The 22165-nt window shown below is 35.7% G+C and overlaps 1 protein-coding gene across 1 annotated transcript in view; it reads left to right on the top strand.

Annotated features, from left to right (window-relative positions):
• Positions 1-22165, top strand: part of CFAP47 (cilia and flagella associated protein 47) — a 496124-nt gene that overhangs the window by 422406 nt on the left and 51553 nt on the right. The window contains exons 58-60 of the mRNA XM_043459762.1: positions 13365-13524; positions 15479-15573; positions 19058-19210. Coding sequence (XP_043315697.1) covers positions 13365-13524; positions 15479-15573; positions 19058-19210 — 408 coding nt within the window. The remainder of the gene's footprint in view (positions 1-13364; positions 13525-15478; positions 15574-19057; positions 19211-22165) is intronic.

The following is a 22165-nucleotide window of genomic DNA, read 5'->3' as shown; positions in this document are numbered from 1 at the left end:
AAAGATGTCAGTTCTGTCCTATGTGATTTATAGGTTTCATGAAATTTCTATCAAGATGCTTACACTTTATGCAAAACTTTACACAGTGCTAAGTAGCTCTTACTTTTAACCAATAACAAATTCCATAAGAGGAAAAATTAATAAGTTGAACATCAAACTAATATATTTTGCTCATTAAAGACCATGAGAAGATGATAAAGTGGAAAGCTATAAACTGGAAGAAAATGTTTGTAAACTTCATAGGTGACAAAAAGTTAATATCTAGAATATATAAAACATACTGAAAACTCACTAATAAAAACACAATTTTTATTTTTTATTTATTTTTTTTTCATTGAATATTTTTCTTTATTTTCAAGATACTACATGTATTATAAAAAGCTTTGAAAAATGAAGAAAAGCATGCAAAAGAAAATTTAAATCATTCATGGCCCTGCTCATCAATTACTACTGATCACTTTGATTACATCTTCCATTTTTTAAAAACACACAAATGAAATCTCTTAGTATTTTTTTTTCACTTTTTTTTTCCAGTATTCTTTTTTTTTTTTGTCATACATTGATATGAATCAGCCATAGATTTACATGTATTCCCCATCCCGATCCCTCCTCCCACCTCCCTCTCCACCCGATTCCTCTGGGTCTTCCCAGTGCAACAGGCCCGAGCACTTGTCTCATGCATCCCACCTGGGCTGGTGATCTGTTTCACCATAGATAGTATACGTGCTGTTCTTTTGAAATATCCCACCCTCACATTCTCCCACAGAGTTCAAAAGTCTGTTCTGTACTTCTGTGTCTCTTTTTCTGTTTTGCATATAGGGTTATCGTTACCATCTTTCTAAATTCCATATATATGTGTTAGTATGCTGTAATGTTCTTTATCTTTCTGGCTTACTTCACTCTGTATAAGGGGCTCCAGTTTCATCCATCTCATTAGGACTGATTCAAATGAATTCTTTTTAACGGCTGAGTAATATTCCATGGTGTATATGTACCACAGCTTCCTTATCCATTCACCTGCTGATGGGCATCTAGGTTGCTTCCATGTCCTGGCTATTATAAACAGTGCTGCGATGAACATTGGGGTGCACGTGTCTCTTTCAGATCTGGTTTCCTCAGTGTGTATGCCCAGAAGTGGGATTGCTGGGTCATATGGCAGTTCTATTTCCAGTTTTTTAAGAAATCTCCACACTGTTTTCCATAGTGGCTGTACTAGTTTGCATTCCCACCAAGAGTGTAAGAGGGTTCCCTTTTCTCCACACCCTCTCCAGCATTTATTGCTTGTAGACTTTTGGATAGCAGCCATCCTGACTGGCGTGTAATGGTACCTCATTGTGGTTTTGATTTGCATTTCTCTAATAATGAGTGATGTTGAGCATCTTTTCATATATTTTGCTCATTAAAGACCATGAGAAGATGATAAAGTGGAAAGCTATAAACTGGAAGAAAATGTTTGTAAACTTCATAGGTGACAAAAAGTTAATATCTAGAATATATAAAACATACTGAAAACTCACTAATAAAAACACAATTTTTAGAAAATGAACAGAGAATATGAATAGGCATTACACCAGAGAAAATATATTAATGGTTGTAAGCACATGAAAAGGTGTTCAACATCATTAGTCTTTAGAGAAATGCCAAATCAAAACACAAAAAGATTTCACTACAGACTTATCAGAATGGCTAAAATAAAAAATAAGGACAGCATCAAATGCTAGGAAGGATATCAAGAAACTGGATCACTCATACATTACTGAGGGGAATGTGAAAGGGTAAGCCATTCTGGAAAATTGTTTGGGTGTTTCTTATCAAAGTAAACATGCAACTACCCTACCATCCAACAGTTATACTCATGAGTATTTATTCCAGAAAAGTCTAAATTTATGTCACACGAAAATATGGGCATGAATGTTTATAGCAGATCTCTTTGTAATACCCCAAATCTGAAAATAACTTAGATGCCCTTCTACAGGTAAATAGTTAAACAAGTGGTGTTTTATCTATGTGCTTAGTTGCTCAGTCGTGTCTGACTCTTTGTGACCCTATGGACTGTAACCCGCCAGGCTCCTCTGTCCATGGGTTTCTCCAGACAAGAATACTGGAGTGGGTTGCCATGCCCTTCTCCAGGGGATCTTCCCAACTCAGAGATCAAACCTGTGTCTCTTATGTCTCCTGCATTGGTGAGTAGGTTCTTTAGCACTTGCGCCACCTGGGACCACCAAGTAGTATTCAGCACCAGAATGGAACAAAGCATTGGTAAGTGCAACAACTTGATTGAATAGCCAGGAAATTATTCTGGGTGAAAAGGCCAACCCCTAAATTTATATACTATATGATTTCATTTATCAAATATTCTCAATGTCACAAAATTTTAAAAATGGAGAATAGTGCTATAATGATTCAGGGTTAGAGTAGGAGATGAGGTGGGGGTGTGTATAAAAGGCCAACCAGAAGGATCCTTGTGGTAATGAAACTTCTGTATCTTCACTGTTTCAATGTTAATGTTTTAGATTTTGGGTTGTGTTACAGTTTTACAAAGTGTTACCATGGTGGTTGGGCTTCCCTGGTAGCTCAGACAGTAAAGCGTCTGCATACAATGCAGGAGACCCGGGTTTGATCCCTGGGTGGGGAAGATCCCCTGGAGAAGGAAACGGCAGCCCACTCCAGTATTCATGCCTGGAAAATCCCATGGACCAACGACCCTGATGGGCTACAGTCCATGGGGTCGCAAAGAGTCGGACACAACTGAATGACTTCAATCATCATGGTGATAACTGAGAAAAGGATACTTTCATTTCTTACAACCTCATGTTTATAACTATCTCAAATATTTTTGTAATGAATAAGGATTATATCATATTATGAGAGAATAATCAGAAAGATAATGATATACACTGTGCTTGATATCTATAATATCTACTTTTTAAAAGATAAAGTATGGATCATTTATGTTTATGTGATTGCTAATAATCAGAGCTAAATAAGCATTTAGAAAAAAATACATGTATGTTTGTTTCCTCACAAGAGACAATTGCTATGCCTCATGTTGATTTTAGTTAACATATATCATGTAGTTTTGATAGATGAAAACTTACACTTTGTCTTGGGATCCCAGACAAGCCCCAGGATGATAGCTAACAGTGAAGAGTGCCACCAGATCCATGGTCTCTGAAGGAGATTAAACTTGGGACCAAAGACAGTCTCAGTTACTCAAGAACTTTGTGTAGATTTTATTTAAAGTAGAAGTGACAGAAAAAGCTCTGACATAGACATCAGAAGGGGGCAGGAGAGTACCCACCTCACTAGTTTAAGTGGGGCCTTATATACTTCTCAACTAGCTGCTGAGAAGAGATACAAAAATACCTCAAAGCTGTGAGAATTTTGCCCAGACCCTTTCCCATAACATATATCCTGGGATGACATCAGCACGAGATTAGCCAGAGAGAACAGGTTAACCCAGAGCTCAACGCTGTGGACGTTTTTACCTAGACCTTCTCCCATAATATACATCCAAAGCTAAAAAAAAAAAAAAAAATGCATGTCCTTGAACAAGAGATACTGCTGCCAACAAGGCTTACTTGTCTAAGGCAAAAGAATGTTTAAAAGAAAGAATGTTTACCTCCTCCTTAAACAGGTCTTAGGCTTGGACTCCTTATCAACCTGCCTAAGTCAACTCTCTCAGTTTGGCAGTCAATACTAAAAATGTTATTTGCAGAAATAATATGTATTTGAAATTAATGCTGCTATTTGTGAATTGGAAAATGTCTTTAAGAACTCAGTGTTTAACGGCATTTAATGTGTGCTACTGCCTGACATAAAGCATGGCCAGGTCTCTGGATAATTGTCATGAATTTTTATTAAATTATGTTAGCAACTGAGAATAATTTTACATTTTTTGTAAAATTTCCCTTCCTATTATGGCAAATGACCAATTTTCCACACAAATGAACTCAGGTTCCAATCACAGAGAATTGTCATTGTGATTTTTAGCATAAAGCAGGTGGATCTCTAAGCTAGTTAATGAAGCTACTGATTTGATTGTAAAACACAAAGCTATAGATTTTGTTATGCAAAGATACCTGGGTGCCTGCCCTTCAGAAAAAAAAAAAAAAAAGATCTCTATAACCTGACATTTAGACCTACTTCTACCACTAAAATATTTCTATGAAGAGCATGAAAATTGAACTTATTAAAATACTTTGTAAGGTCTGGTCTTGTAAAATGGAGCCCGAGGTATACAGTACCATCCCTTTCTGTCATTTTATATAATTTTCTTGCTTCAGAAATAAAGATAAACATTCTAACAGAGAGAGAACTAATTTCTTCTTAGAATTTATAGAATTTGATGATATAGAGATGGATAGATAGAAATAGAGACAAAGAAATCAGTAAATTGTAAGTGAATGATGAGCTTTTGATGAGACATTCTTTTCCTTTAGTAAAATTTCCTACAGTGAATCGAAACCTGGTGACTACTACTGACAATCAGCATTTCCTGTCCTTTTGTCATCTGATATTCTTTCTATTTCAGTAAGAATATAGAGTCAAATCAGAGTCTAACTGTCTGTTTTTTCCATTACATCGATCAGCCTAATGTTATATTTATCCATGTGCCTTGCCTCTCTTACCATTACATTAGAAAAGCTCTTTCTGTTCTTATGGTCAACCTTCTACTTGTTCACTGAATCCCACATCTGGTCAACTATGAAGAGCTCTCCAGCTCTTTCCTTTTTCTTCTCTGTAACACTGCTTGTGGGATTGTGCCTATCAGCATAGTTCACATGCCACTGGACTCTGCTCAATATTATATGGTAGCCTGGATGGGAGGGAAGTTTGTGGGAGAATATGCGTGCATGCGTGCTCAGTCGTGTCTGACTCTTTGCGACCCCATGGACTGTAGCCCGCCAGGCTCCTCTGTCCATGGAATTTCCCAGGCAAGAGTACTGGAATGGATTGCCATTTCCTTCTCCAGCGAATCTTCCTGACCCAGGGATCAAACCCACATCTCCATCTGCTCCTGCATTGGCAGGTGGATTCTCTACGACTGTGCCACCTGGGAAACCCTTTGAGGGAGAATGCTGCTGCTAAGTCGCTTCAGTCGTGTCCAACTCTGTGCAACCCCATAGACAGCAGCCCACCAGGCTCCTCCATCCCTGGGATTCTCCAGGCAAGAACACTGGAGTGGGTTGCCATTCCCTTCTCCATGAGGGAGAATGGATACGTCTATATGAATGACTGATTTCCGTTGATGTTTCCCTGAAACTTGCACAATGCTGCTTATCAGCTATTCCCCCATACAAAATAAAAGGTTAAAAAAAAAGAATGCATAAAATAATATCTCTTAGTATTGAAAGACATGCCTCTTTTTACCCCTTATCCCTGCCAGCTACCATCCCATTTCTCTGATCCTTCTTTATGGCAAAATGACTTGAAAGGTTCTCAGTACTTATGCCCCTCACTTCTTCTTATCATTTTAATTGAAGTATAATTGACTTGGTGGCACTAGTGGTAAAATCCCACCTGCCAATGCAAGAGACACAGGAGACATGGGTTCGATCCCTGGGTGGGGAAGATCCCCTGGAGGAGGGCATGGCAATCCACTCCGGTATTCTTGCCTAGAGAATACCTTGGCCAGAGGAGTTTCCTGATGTTTTTTTTTACAAAAACCTTAGTTATGTTTTCTATTTATAAGGAAACATGTTATCATAGAATATTAAGACTAGAAGGAGCATTAAGATATTCTAAATACTAATGTAAAGCTCAAAACCCTTCTGTCATCACTTTCAATAGTTATTCAGCATGTTGAAGGTCTCCAATAACAGAAAACTCTTTTTTGCTAATATATTCTTAGATTTTTAAAAAAGAAAACATCAAACTTTAACTTATAGGTGCTTACTTTGTGGTGTAAAACTTACCTTAGCCGTCATATTTGTGTTGAATAACCCCAAAAATCTACTTTAAAAACATTGTATGTTTCATATTGAACATTTTTCTAAGAAGCATGGGTTTTTATCTATTGTGGCCTATACACATGAATGTAACCTTCTCCTTAGTGTACTTTTGTACACTAGCCCTTTGTAATGGTGACTTCTTTGGACAAGTTCTTTATTAAATCTCAGACGTTAGCTAGTTCTATAAAAGATGGAGGCGTAAAGCTGCAATATATGGGCTTCCCTGGTGGCGCAGTGGTATAGAACCCACCTCCCTATACAGGTGATGTGGGCTCATTCTCTGGGTTGGGAAGATCCCCTGGAGAAAGAAATGGCAACCCACTCCAGTACGTTTGCCTGGGAAATCCCATGGACAGAGGAGCCTGGTGGGCTACAGTCCATGGGGTCGCAAAGAGTCAAACACAACAACCAAACAACAGCAAAGCTACAGTATTCCCTAATACCTCAGGAAGAAAGTTCCATTCCTGAAAGGCCCTTCTTGCTGTTCAATACATGTCCCCATTCAATACATGCACCTCAGTCAAAGAGGTACAGGTAGAAAGGGAAGAATGCTTTGTCCATAGCTTTTTCATGATCATAGCAGTCAGAGTCAGTTTTCTCTTATCTGCCCTATGTTTTGAGAGTCTGGAATTAGAAATTCTCCAAGGAAGTTCAGTGACATCCTATGTCTCAGCCTCTGAGATAACATAGAAGGAAATGTAATTTCATGTATTAGTTTGCTAGGGCTGTAACAACAAAATCCCATTCTGGGAGGATTAAACAAAATAAAATCATTTTTTCACATTTCTGGAGGCTGGGAGTTCAAAATCAAGGGATCAGGATATTTTATTCCTTCTGAGGTATCTCTACTTGGCTTCTCATTGTGTCCTTATGTGGTCTTCCCTGTGTGTGTTAGGCATCCATGTTGTGCATCTGTTTGTCAAAATTCCCTTTTTTTTTTTTAAGGACACCAGTCAGATTTCATTAGAGCCCGCCTTAACAGTCTTATTTTAACTTAACCATCTTTTTAAAGGCCTCATCTTTTAATACAATCACATTTGAGATACTGGCAATTGGGCAATCATTTATGAGTTGAGGAGGAGGACATAATTCAACCTATACCAACTAAAGAATAAATAAAAGAACTCTTCTCCACATTTATCATTCTCTTCTGTTTTTTAGTGATAATTTTAAGGTTATTCATAAATCAGTTATTGAAAATATATTCAAGTAAAAAGTACACAGATTTCATGTGTGAAAGTGGTTAATGAAAAGCCATGTTCTTGATGACTTGATATAAAAATGAAAAATTACATTCTTCTTTAAAATACATCACTAATAGTAGCAACATGAGTGGGCCTAGAGATTCTCATACTGAGTGAAGTAAATTAGACAAAGATAAATATCATATGATATCACTTACATGTGGAATCTAAAAAAACATAGTACAGATGAACTTATTTACAAAACAAAAACAGACTCACAGACATAGAACACAGACTTACGATTTCCAAAGTGGAAGATGTTGTTGTTGTTGTTGTTTAGTCCCTCAGTTGTGTCTGTCTCTTTGCGACCCTGTGGACTGCAGCACGCCAGGCTTCCCTGTCCTTCACCGTCTCCCAGAGCTTGCTCAAACTCACGTCCATTGAGTCAGTGACACTATCTCACCATCTCATCCTCTGTCGTCCCCTTCTCCTCCTGTCTTCAGTCTTACCCTGTATCAAGGTCTTTTCTAATTAGTTGACTCTCTGCATCAGGTGGCCAAAGTATTGGGGCTTCAGCTTCAACATCAGTCCTTCCAATGAATATTCAGGATTGATTTCCTTTAGGATTGACTGGTTTGAGCTCCTTGCAGTCCAAGGGATTCTCAAGAGTCTTCGCCAACACTACAGTTCAAAAGCATCAATTTTCTTCAACACTCAGCCTTCTTTATGATCCAACTCTCATATCCATACATGACTACTGGAAAAACCATAGCCTTGACTAGACAGACCTTTGTTGGCAAATGTCTCTGCTTTTTAATATGCTGTCTAGGTTGGTTATAGCTTTTCTTCCAAGGAGCAAGAATCTTTTAATTTCATGGCTACAGTCACCATCTGCGGTGATTTTGGAGCCCAAGAAGATAAAGTCTGTCACTGTTTCCATTGTTTCTCCATCTATTTGCCATGAAATGATGGGAACAGATGCCATGATCTTAGTTTTTTGAATGTTGAGTTTTAAGCCCGCTTTTTCACTCTTCTCTTTGACTTTCATTAAGAAGCTCTTCAGTTCCTCTTCACTTTCTGCCATAAGGATGGTGTCATCTGCATATCTGAGGTTATTGATATTTTTCCAGGCAATCTTGATTCCAGCTTATGCTTCATCCAGCCCAGCATTTCACGTGATGTACTTTGCACACAAGTTAAATAAGCAAGGTGACATCTTCCTTGATGTGGAAGACGAAAGTGGAAGATGGGGAAGGGATAAATTCAGTTTAGTTAAGTCGCTCAGTCATGTCCGACTCTTTGCAACCCCAGGGACTGCAGCACACCAGACCTCCCTGTCCATCCTATCTTTTTGCCTTTTCATACTGTTCATGGGGTTCTCAAGGCAAGAATACAGAAGTGGTTTGCCATTCCCTTCTCCAGAAGGGATAAATTAGGAGTATAGAATTAACAAACACACACTGCCACATATAAAAGAAACAAGATCCTTCTGTATAGCACAGGGAGCTCTATTCAATATCTTGTAATAAACTAGTGGAATAGAATTGGGAAAAAAAGAACATAGATATATATATGTGTGCTAAGTCACCTCAGTCGTGTCTGACTCTTTGTGACCCTATGACTATAGCCCGCCAGCTTCCTCTGTCCATAGGATTCTCTCGGCAAGAATACTAGAGTAGATTGCCATGCCCTCTTCCAGGGGATCTTCACAACCTGGGGATGGAACCTGCATCTCTTACATCACCTGCATTGGCAGGCAGGTTCTTTACCACTAGTGCCACCTGGGAAGCCCCATAGATAGATAGATAGATATACATTTATACATATAACTGAATCACTTTACTGTATACTTGAAATTAACACGATATTGGTTTTTTTTCCCATTTATTTTTATTATTTGGAGGCTAATTACTTTACAATATTGTAGTGGTTTTTGTCATACATGGACATGAATCAGCCATGGATTTACATGTGTTCCCCATCCCGATCCCCCCTCCCACCTCCCTCTCCACCCAATTCCTCTGGGCCTTCACAGTGCACCAGGCCCGAGCACTTGTCTCATGCATCCAGCCTGGGCTGGTGATTAACACGATATTGTAAATCAACTGTACTTCAGTTTAAAAAACTAAATAGACATTTGACAAAAGTATAAATAAATAAATAAAATAAACCACTGTAACAAAAGTAATAGCTATCATTTAGGATGCTAGTATGTTTAAATACAAACTTCCTTGGTAGCTCAGTGGTCAAGAACCCGCCTGCCAGTGTAGGAGACCCAGGTTCAATCCCTGGATCACGAAGATCCCATGGAGAAGGAAATGGCAACCCACTCAGTATTCTTGCCTGGGAAATCCCCTGGACAGAGGAGCCTGGCAGGCTACAGTCCATGGGGTCAGACATGACTTTAGTAACTAAACAACATGTTTAAGTGTCTCTGATTTACTGACATGGGCTATTTCTAATTCCATGCTAAATATTAGAAATTATGTTGTAGAGAGTAATAGTGTAATACCACTAAAGTGATTAAAAATTAATCTCCCAAGATGAGATACTTTCATTACTAAAATGAGGATTATGTTCACTTTACACTCTTGAGAAGATTTTCTTCTAAGAAGGCAGGAAACCTCATAGCCATTAAAGCATTATACAGCTTCTATATTTCAAATTGGAGATCAGTGCATAAATATTTCTATTACCTTTAATCTAAAGAGCAGTCAAAATAGCGGTATTAAAATACACTGAATAAAATTTGAATGCTAATTGCAACTAGGCCATAGCAAATTTCAAAAGCAAAACAGTAATAGTGATAATATAATGAATGCCACTCTTTTCAATATTTCTCAGATGCTAAGCATAATATATTATCAGGGTTTCAAAAATTCTATAAATAATATATGCCTCTCTCATAAAGCACATAAAATAAATTGTGTGTAATGAAATGCACATATTTTCCCCAAAATGATTATTAGGGTTTTGAACCTTTGAATGGTAACTGTAATAGAAAAAGGTAAATACATCTGTAGTTAGTTTGTGTAGTTACTGTATGGAAATAAAGTAAAACACCAAAAGATCAGCTTAGAAAATGTTTTGAGTGCAGAATACGTTTTATTAGATTGTGTAATCTAATGAATGTAGTGATCATCATACTAACTAGATTTCCCAGTCAGATGATAGAAACAACTGATGTGGTTTCTCCCAGCTTCCTGCTAAACACATATGTAGATATTGAAATGAGCCTCTAGCAACACCGAAAACTAAGCCTGGCTAAAAACCTATTCCAAGAACCTAGAAGCACCTAATATAATGCTCAAATGAAAAAAAATAAAGGCCCTATCATTGATCTTGAATGGATCATGAATGGAAAAAAATGGCTATTATCCGTAAAGTGTAAATGTAGGATGATCCCGTTAAAAGTACTGCTTGCCAGGCCATCCCCTTCTTGAAGTTAACTATTCCTTGGAAATTTGAAAAAAAAATTTTTTTTAATGAGCTGAAGGAGGAGACAGTCCTAGCAGAAAATAAAGCATCTATAATTAAAACAGCGTGGTACTTACACATGAGGAGAAATCTAGGGACTGCAGAAAAAGACCAAAACATATATGAAAAGGCCATGACAGTGGCATTTCCAATCATTGAACTTTTTGTTTTAGTTTTTATCGGGATATAGTGGCTTTACAATGTTGTATTAGTTTTGGGTGTACAGCAAAGTGAATCAACTTTACATATACATATATCCCCTCTTTTTTAGATTTCTTTTCTATAAGGTCACCGCAGAACATTGAGTAGAATTCCCTGTGCTATACAGTCAGTTCTCCTTAGTTATCTATCTTATACATATTATTGTATATAAGTCACTCCCAGTTTCCCAATTTACCCCAACCCTGTTCTCCTTGATATTCATAAGTTTGTTCTCTACATTTGTGTTTTTATTTCTGCTTTGCAAGTAAGTTCATCCATACCATTTTTCTGGATTCTACCTATAAGCAATAGTATCCAATATTTGGACAACTAGTCTCATACAGAAAATCAACAACCTTGAATGCATTCTTCATTCCTTACACATGGATAAATTACAAATGGATTGAATATTTAACTATAAGGATGAAAACATATAGATATTAGAAGTAAACATGAGTCAGATTCTTTATAAGATAGAAATGTGGACAGCTTTCCTGTCTCTGCTCAAAGTGTTGCAAAAGACAATGGGAAAACCAAAGGAAATAAAAATTATTTATGAGACACGGAATGAATCTGATAAATCCTCAAAGTTCTTATCAATGCTGAGCTTCAGTCATTTCTTGGAAGTTTATTAACATGATAGTGAGTCTTACTATTCAAACATGTAATAATAAAGAAATGTATGGTTAATTCAATAAGAAACTGTGGTTCTACCTGTAGACTGGTATTGGTTTTACCTGTAGACTGGTATTAGTTCTTCTTGTAGACTGATGCTCTACTTGTAGACTGGTGGAAAGTTGCAGCCACAAATAGCCTACTAGATTTTTAATTAAATGGGCTTATTATAGGATTATCTTTCATTTCAAATATTTTAAGAAAGCATGATGTTAGCAACCAAGTATCCTTTGTATCTTTGTCTTGACTCCTTACACTCTCTGAATGTCTGAGTTTATTTTTATTTATTTCTGGTTTATTTCTAACGGGTAATGTACTTTTGTAAGAGTAAATGATCATTTTGAAACTTTTCCTTGGAGATTCATGTATGGTTTATTTGACTCAGCTGTCCTGTTTTTATCATATTCCAGCTTTTTATCCTAGCCTATTCTGGCTCTTGCTGTTTTTATTTATTTGAATGCAATGATTCATTGAAAATATAGAACTCATAAAGACGAAGTTGACGATAGAAATTTTTCATATATCTTGTTCACACCACGGTCTTTCATTGGAACTTTGGGCAAGTTGTTTAACCAAATTGTTTCAATATCTCCATCTTAAATGAAAAACATAATACACTTATTTATGGTGATTTTGGAGAATGAAATGTCATGTGAAAAATACTTAGCACAGAGCCTGACATATAGTCAACAGTGAATAAATACTAACTAGTAATCATATTGATTATTGGTTATTGTTAAGTGTGATTATACACCTTAGAAAATTTTTATTTCCTGAAGGAATAAAAATAAAAATTTTAAATTTATAAGAATTTTAAGTTGAAATATTTTGTAGAGGGGCCATTTTCTATTTTCTTTTTTGATATTCTTTATAGTTTAGTACAATATTCACAAAATGGCCTTGAATATCTTCAATCTAATAACAAAGAATTAAAAAATATATAGTCAGTAATCCCTCATTTTCTTATAAAGAAAGAATGCTACTCTTCAAAATAAAAGAAGACACCAATCACTTGGAAACCTTCAGTGTTATAAATGGCCAGAAGCTCACTAGTCTTCTAACCTCTCAATACTTGTCCATTGGTAAAGGGGTTTTTTCTAAGTCTCATGACCATCTGCTTCTGGATCTCTTGAGCTACTACTTAAATATGCAGCTTTGAGACCTCAGCTCAGACTAAACAAATCAGCATCTCTCTAGTTGGGGCATAGCAAACTCCATGTCTAACAATTTTTTTTGCAGGTAGTACTTATGCAAAGCAAAGGCTAAATTTTTTTAATTCATTATAATGTAAGAAAAAGTTGTGTTTTTCTGTCTTCTGATTTTTACAACCTGAGGTGGATGCCCCTTTCTTTCATGAATAAGCTTTAGCTTCCTTCATGGATCAGTTAGAGAAATAAACAGCTTACTGGTAGCCATTTTGGGGCTCCAGACAGAAACATGGAACTATTATGGTCTAGAAAAAAAAATACACAAAAAAATTGAAAGGACAGAATTGCTGTACTATATCTTATGTAAAATACAGTAAGACTTGTAAAGGCTCATAGGTTTTATGGTTCTTTTATCACTCTGGGAAACTTAAGCTAAAACTATCAACAGTTCTTCAGTTCTATCCTCTTCAGAAGAACCTTCTTGCCTCAGGATAAAATGTTTCTTAAAAAATTGATGACATTTGAGGAAATTTAGTGAAGTAGGAATTAATTCCTACTTAGGAATTTAGGAAATTAGTGAAGTAAAGTACACATATAATTTATCATATTTTTTTGTTCAGAAGTGATTTTGAAAAATTTAGATAATCAGTAAGGAAAAGTTACTTTCATTGTTAAAATTATATTCTAAAATGCGTACCACATTCGAACTTTTTTTTTTTTAACAGGAATTGCATTGCCTCCTAAAGGGACTCTGGATATCCAGGTGTTATTTATGCCCCAGGTTATGAAATTACAAAAAACAATGGTCCTTATTCAAATGAGGAAGGCCAGTGGAAAAAGATGGCTTATTGACAATTTTATGGAATTGCACCCAGAGGTGAAAAGGTAACGTTTAAATAGGACATTGAAGGAATATGATTTCATTTTGACTAGCGTTGATTGATCCAGTTTCTTTTATATGTTATGCAATGTAAAGTTCATGAGTTTATTTTCTCTGAAGTATTGATATGTATATAGTTAGAGGAAGAAAATATACTTGTTATAGGGGGATTGTATATATCATTGCTGATTTGAAGTTCTGAGTGAGGAACAAGTCAATCTTAAGTATCGTATCAATGAATCACAGTCAGATACAGTCAAATACAAAGAGTCCTTTTTGAGTCTATATCTACAGAGCAACCTGGATCAGCCTCTCTGGGCAAAGTATAGGATTTATACTGATGCACACCCAAGTGATGATACGGTGCTGGGTATATGACATCCTGATGAAATACTGCCATGACTAGGGTGTGTGGTGTCTTTGCCAGAGTGCATGTTACTTGTCCCCTCTTTGCTTAGCTGAAATGTAAGCAGACTCCAGTACTGATGGAAGATTTCAATGTTTTCTCTTCTTTCATAATTTAATTAAATAATGGTCTAGAAGCCTTAATTCAAAGGAAATTCTTACTTTGTCTTATGTGTACATATTTCTTCTTCACATTCAAAACCTTCTTTCCTGTAGGCTCATTAATGTCCATTCTGCCAGGATTTCACCACTCCTGCAGTCAAGACTGCAGACGTGATCTGGGTAAAATGAAAATGAGCAGGCCGTTGTTCAAAAAGTATTAAGAATATCAAGACAGTAAACAAACATGAGCGATTCCAAGTGTGGAGTTCTTGTGCTGTTGAATGAGTCATATGCTGGTGAAGCTGGTCCTGCCTGTTGTGTCTTGTGCTCCATCTTTAATAAGAAAAATCTGTTTTCAACAACAGTCAAAACCATTTTCTAGGATCACTGTCCTCCTGATGGTGTCTGATGGACTTTGAATAATTTTACAAATGCCCCTTTGGTTTTAACTGGTAGCCTCCAAAAGTATATTCCCCATTACTTTCTGAAGTCCTGTACTTAACGGCATTTTTTGTTTTGTGCTTTTCCTATCCAGTTTAGAGTATAATCCATGGAAACTGTATTACCTCTTATTAATCACAGTTTAGTCACATCAGTAAATATTAATACCAATAGAGTCGTCCCTCAGTATCCTTGGGGGATGGATTCCAAGACCCCCACGGATACCAAAATCCTTTGCTGCTCAAGTCCATTACATAAAATGGCATCGAATTTGCATATAAGCTATACACATCCTCCCATATACTTTAAATCACCTCTGCTGCTGTGTTGTGCTCAGTCATGTCACTTTTGTGACCCTATGGGCTATAGCCCGCCAGGCTACTCTGTCCATGGGATTTCCCAGGCAAGGATACTGGAATGGGTTGCCATTTCCTCCTCTAGGGGATTTTCCAGACCCAGGGATCGAACCTGTGTCTCCTGCATCTCCTAAATGGGCAGACGGATTCTTTACCACTAACTAACACCACCTGGGAAGCCCTTAAATCACCTCTGTGTTATTATAATGCCTAATACAATGTAAATGCTATGTAAATAGAAGTTTTGTTTTTGTTGAAACTTTCCAAAATGTCTTTCTTTCTGTTTTTGTTTTTTTTTTTTTATATAATACTTTCAGTTCATGGTTGGTTGAATCTGTGGATTCAGAACCCACAGATATGGAGGGCCAGCTGCTCCAGAATGTAGGGAAAAGAGTTCTTCAGTTGTAACTTGGATCTGGCAGTGATGGTACTGCAGTTTTCTTTGTGATGATTTCCCAGGGTTTGGTTTGAAATGTTTATAAAAATCAGCATTTGCAGAAAATGTTTGTTATTTCATACTTATTTCTCTCCACCGAAGTTTAAATTTATGAGCTTTGTTTAAAGTATCATTAGGTCACTAAAAATGTGTTATTTTATACTAATACTGAAAGTGTTTCTTCTTTTGTTCACTCTTAATAATTTAATTTCTAATCAGGGGTTTGGGACTAGACAGTGAAGAAATTCTAGAAATACGCTGGATATACCCTATTGTTGGACTCCCACAGGCACCACCTCCTGAAAACTCACAAAGTAAGTATATCTTACAGTCAGAGAACACTAGGATTTTAAGGGATCTTAGAGACCGTCTAATCACATGTCTTCTTTGTACAAGCAAGAAAATCCAGTTTCAGAGAAAGTAGGTATAAAGTCACCCAGCTCTGTGGGAAAGCTAAGGCTGAATCTGTTCTCTTAACAGTAAGTTCAATGATCTTTTCACAAAACTATACCATTTCCTGTTGTTCTTGCTGTTGGTGAAACCTACCAATCAGCTAAGATTGATATAACATCAACTTCAGACCCCTTTATTTCATAGTCTTTGATGCACTCTGAGCCCTGTACTAGACTTGTAAAATTCCTAGGTACTTGGCTTCTTGGATCACATATAATCACCATATTCTGGCTTCTGTGTAACTCATGGGGACAATGATTCCTCTGTTAGTTTTCCTAATACAAATCTTTGATTTTGTTCTCCAAAACCTAGTCAGAATATACTACGGAGGTTTCAGGGAGGTTTCCTTTGCCACCACACATGCAACATCAAATCTCTACTCTTAAAATGCCTTTCTTTTTCTCAATGACCCCTTTTTTCCTCCACCTAATCCAGACTTACCTCAAGTTTCTGTATGTTCTCTTTCCTTAACACTCTTCTCACTTCTTCTGCATACTTTGATGTTCCCATTTTCTTCCCAGGGTCAGTGTAAGAATTCCTCTTAGATAACAAGCACAATTCCTCTTAGATAACCATAGGGTGAAATTTAGTATCCCAACCTCTTACCAGGCTCTAGGCATAGTTCTTCATAAGTAAGAATCACTGAATTGCACAACAAAGGGCTATCTGTTTTCAATCTCCACCTTGAACAACACAAATAAGCTGTAAGAAGTCTTGAAATTTTGAATTTTCCTTCTTCCTCCAATACCAGTCTTTGCTAGTGAAAAAGGGCTTGTCTTTACTAGCATAAATTATGTCACCACACTTAGAAGAGAAAATAGCAAGTTTTGCTTGTGAATAATAGCATTTCCCCAGATACACTGGTTATAAAGGAAGAACAAGATTATATATTTCCTTATGTAGTTTAATTTTAAGTGGAGTGAAAATCCACATACCTAACAATACCTTTGACAATAAATGTCATTTGTTTTACTTGAAGAATTTTTATTCTTGTGCTAAAAAAACTATCAACACATAAATATTTCACATACACTAAATTATCTTCAGAATGCTTCACAAACATGTCAAAATATTTTTTTTATTTCTGTCTAGGACATAGTTGTTTTTGTATACTTTCCATAGAGCTGAGCAGTGTAAAATTTATAATAGTCTTCTGATCAAAGTGATGTAATACAGCCTAGACATTACTCTGTTGGAATTCTAACAGCAGTATTGCTCGTGTCTACTCCAGATACTGTTTTTTTTCCCCCTAGATTAAAGATTTAAAGCAGATTTTTAGAAGTCTAAAATAAAGCCTATGAGAAAATAAAAACATAAATTTCTTGCACCGTTGTCTTCAATAAAGGTTAAATATGCTTCCAAAACATAGACATTTTCTGTCAAGTCACTTCTCTTGGTAGTTATTATTTTTTTTAAGTAAATGTGAGTTCTGTAAATAGCCTGTGTTATATTAGCACAACCAAGTGAACATCTGTGTTCTGAGCAGATTGTATAGTAGTTATTAAATCATTTTACCAAAAGTCTAAAACCTATTCTAGTAATTCTTTTTCTCTACAAATGCCCTGAGAAACAAATGGGTAAGATTTTATAAATAAATATTATTTATTCTCTGTACAGCCCATTCTTCATTCCTAAGAACACGTCGGAAATAACCCATTGCTTTCCCTGCTCAGCTGTGTCAATCAATGTTTGGTGTTTCTTTTTCTTCTTTTCTATGTTTATCTATAACCCAGGTTATTCTCAAGCCCAGGGTACTTTTGTTGCACTGTGAGCCATCTTTTCTCTTTGTGCATTCTAATCTGCTCCTGTCCATTGAGGTAGATAATTGGAAAAGAGCTGTACTGCCTATCACAGTGTAAAGACAATGGAATGTGAATCCATTGTGATTTAGTAATCCTGGTATTGCTAGGACACTAATTTCCTAAGGACGTATAGGACAAGGCCAGTGACATGATGCTAATTGTTACTTTGATCACACTAATTTCCGATTTAATGCTCTAAGACTGAAGCTAATTATAACCAGAAAAGCTTGTACATTTTCTTCAGCCATTTCAACCCACTTAATTTACATCTAACTTTGTACCCTGTTGTACATTTCACATAATTAATTCTAAGTCCAAAATGTTCAGTATCAACCTATAAGTTTAAGAATTAAAATAAAATTTATTTTAATTATTTCTTTACTGTAGATGTGGTACATATTGCAAAAACACGTAAATCTGCTGAACATTATCCAGTTTTGCAGTTCCGATGAACATATTATTATCTTTTTTTTCTGTACAGCAGGAGCTAGTACAACATTGTAAAGCACTATATTCTAATAAAATTATTTTAAAATATGTTATTAGTGATGCCATAAAAGCATACAGTAATATATTTCAAAAGTTTTTTTAATATTATGATTCACTTTTTTATCTCATATTCAGTTTATGTCCTGTGTGCATCTGAACTGAGAAAATATAACATTTGATATATTTTGGATAAATATGAACTCTAGTATACATGGCCTCATAATATTATAGAGATGGTGCCAGCATAGTAATATTCCTTTATAAAATTATTAGCTATATATAGATATAATATTTTGGTTACTCACAAGATCACTAACACGTCTGAAATTTATATAAGAGAATGTTGGAGTTTAATATATAGAGAGAAATATATAGTTACATTAATTTAATGTTTAATGCTATAAATTAAATTAATATGTAATAATGGTTAATATTATTTTTAAATAAATAATTAGTTTTACTTTTAACTGCTAAATAGTGTATTGTATCAATTTGAAAGCAATTCACACATGGAAATTAAAATATTTTACTTAAATAATTTAAGTAAATTTCAAGGTACATGTAATATTATTTTTAGTTAAATTAAATATTAATTAAATTAATATTTTTAGTTTAGGAGATAATAAGATATATTCTAAAAGTATTATAAAATAAATATTATAAGACTTTAAAAAAAATTATTTGAAAGTATTTGCTGTAGTATTTTTATTTAAGTAAAATTTGGTATTTACCACAATAAGCTTACAGATAGCTGAAAAATCTAGTCCCTGAATCACATTTCTGCATCTTAATGTAATCTTCTGTACTTTGCTGTGTATCTTCTAGATTTATCTCTTGTCATGCTGTTTTTACATATTATTTAATATTCATGATTCCAAAATGTCAGTGTATATAGATACTGAATGAATGTATGTGTGTTAATACCAGATGCGATGACATGCCAAAGTCTGCCAAAGGGAATTCTATTTTTCATAGCATAATTCATTTTTTTCTATCTCAAGAACAATCAAATAGCCCATTAATCAAATTAACTGAAACTATTTCTCTCCTGTAGTTGTCATAAAGTGTCAGGCCAGGAAGCGGCTAGAAGAGGAAGTGGAAGTCACACTGGATGGAGATTTTTGGGGAAAAAATCCTATCTTAGACCTGTCAGACTTTATAGTGATTCCAAAAAGAAAATCATATGCATATTATGAAGATATAGAAGGTAAGAGAACAGAGTCATGGGTATAAAGAATTATAATAAATAAAAACTCAATTTCCTTAAATTTCAGGTTGCTGATTACTCAGTTACACGAAAATTCATGCCCATCCATTTCTCATTTACTGTTAGTGCCCAACGAGTGTTCAGTTATTTTTGTCCTCTTCACATAGAAGTTTTCTGCAAATGACATTAGTTTTGGCTATTGATGGATTTATAAGAATAGATTCAGGTTATGTCATCAGTGAGGAAAGAAAAAATTGTAGTAACTGTAATTTTCATGTCTTTCAACTTTAATTTCTTACTTTATTCTCTTTTTCTGATTTATGGAATGTGATTAAAGCCATGGTTTGTAGCTTTAAATTTTAAAGAATGACCTTGAATAAAATGTTTCTTATTTAAAGAGATAGAAAAATTGACATAAATTAGATGCAATACCCAAATATATTTTGTATAATAATCCCTCTGACATTTGGAGTCTTAAGACATTTCACAAAGTTAATATGATGGTCTGGCAAAATCAACTCTCAATGATACAAACTTTAGTTTTCAGCCATCTTCCACATGAAATAATATAGAAGGCTCCTATTCCCATTGAAAGGGAAATTCCCTTAACAATTGTTTTATTAGTATCAAGTGGAGAAATCTTTATGTATTATTTATAAAGCAATTAACCACAAAATTAAGTATGAAATGCCTTGCAGAATCAAAATATCTTCTCTAGTTTTCTTATTTTGGTCTATTGTTTTTTACTTTGATCTCACTACTACCATCTCTGTGTCTAATCTAATTATTTCAGTGATGAGAGAATGTAAATGAGGTATAACAGAAGGGAGCGTATACAAGAGTGTAGAGAGGATATACAAGAGATGGTAAAATAATTTTTACTTTTTTATAGTAACTATTTCTACTAAGTAATAAATGCTCATTTTAAATGATTAAAGACATTTCTGATGAATATGAATAGCAGTCCCTCAGCTCAACTTAGTCCCACTCAGATGGTTTAGAATATAATAAATTTGAAATATACCCTCTCATACCTCCAACCATACTTGAGTGATGGAAGCCTGTTAGGAATGTAACCAGCTTTTAACCAAGGCCAGTTAACAGTGACAAAGGCATCTTTCTCTTTCACTTGTAAACCTGGATTTGGGCGTGGTTTAGGGAGTGCAATGCCTCTGCCCCCTGCGATTATCAGGGATTCAGGTCCTTTTGGGACTTCCCTTGTGGCTCAGCTCGTAAGCAATCCACCTGCAATGTGGGAGACCTGGGTTCAGTCCCTGGGTTGGGAAGATCCCCTGGAGAAGGGAAAGGCTACCCACTCCAGTATTGTGGCCTGGAGAATTCCATGGACTCTATAGTCCGTGGGGTCGCAAAGAGTCGGACGCGACTGAGTGACTTTCACTTTCAGGTCCTTTTCTCTTGTTGCTCCACCATCCACCAAGTTGTCCTCATCTGCATCATCAATTCTACAGTCACATCCTCAGTAAATAACAAGCTGGTTCCTTTTAAAACCATGACCTGAAGATGCATATGTCATTTCTACTTGTATCCCATCAGTGAGATCTCAGTTATATATAGGCACACATAGATGTCCTTGAGACTGGGAAATGTCTCTTGACAGACTCCCAGATAAAATTGGGAGACATTCTAGAACAAAGAGAAGCAAAAAGGGAGAAAGTAAATATTGGGGAGACAATTAGCAGTTTCTGCCATATTTTATTTGCTGTGAACTGATAAAGTCTATCATCTTTCCATCCAAAAATACTTAATGAGAACCTATTACACATGGACTATTTTTCTGGGCCTGGAAATTTACCTACATCCCATCCCTCTCCTACCATCAGACTGGTATCCCCAGTCTTTAGGATAGCATTCCAGTTAGATCTCTGGTCAACATCTCAAATCCCCTACTGAGATGAGGATTCAAGTTTAACTGGACCTGCACTGGCCCTGTTGCTGGGGTGAGTACCATTTCCCTTTCTCCAGTTCCCTCTGCCATCTATGTGATATCAAGTATTGTCATTCTGTCTCTACTTCCTGCTGCTGCTGCTGCTGCTAAGTCACTTCAGTTGTGTCCGACTCTGTGCAGCCCCATAGACGGCAGCCCACCAGGCTTTCCCATCCCCGGGATTCTCCAGGCAAGAACACTGGAGTGGGTTGCCATTGCCTTCTCCATCTCTACCTCCTACCATGCCCCAAACCCAGATTAGAACCTTATTGCTGTCCATGCTAGTTGAGCATTTAGTCTTCCAAGAACTATGCTGTTTTATGTTTTGCATTCATTACATTATTGTAGAACTTAGCATCAAAGAAATGCTATTAAACACATAGTATCTCTATATCTTTATTTTACAAGTGAGGAAATCTCAGTAAAAAAAGTTTAATGACTTGTCCAGGGTTCTACAGTGCAGCAGAGGAAGGGATGATACATGAATCCAAGATCAACTGTGTTTTATCAATGTATGACAAAACCCACTGAAATGTTGTGAAGTAATTAGCCTCCAACTAATTAAAAATAAATAAATTAAAAAAATTAAAAAATAAAATAAAATAAATAAAGCTTTTTAAAAAATAATAATAATTTAGATTTTAAACCTAGATATGAAATTGTAGGTTCTGAGCAGTTCATATTGAGTTCAGCCCTAACCTAATTGCTTTTTCTTTAAAGCCCTGTAGAAATCAAAAACTTTTATAAGGGCAAAGCTTTCTGAGAGGTTCCCTAACTTAAGGTATAATGCCCAGTACAAAGTGGTCAATCAGTATACAAAAAATTGCTTCCACGTTCCCTTTATTATCATACCCTCTTCTGTTATACTTCCTACCCTGTGTTTACCCACTGCTTGCTGAATAAAATATTACTTTGCAACATAGAAAATTAACACTATTCATCCATTTTTCAGCCATAAAACATATAATTCATATGAATGACAGTTGATCATTTTTTACTGACTAAAATGT

This window comes from Cervus canadensis, chromosome X (genome assembly GCF_019320065.1).
Source record: "Cervus canadensis isolate Bull #8, Minnesota chromosome X, ASM1932006v1, whole genome shotgun sequence".
Taxonomy (NCBI): domain Eukaryota; kingdom Metazoa; phylum Chordata; class Mammalia; order Artiodactyla; family Cervidae; genus Cervus; species Cervus canadensis.
This window is presented reverse-complemented; position numbering and strand designations above follow the sequence as displayed.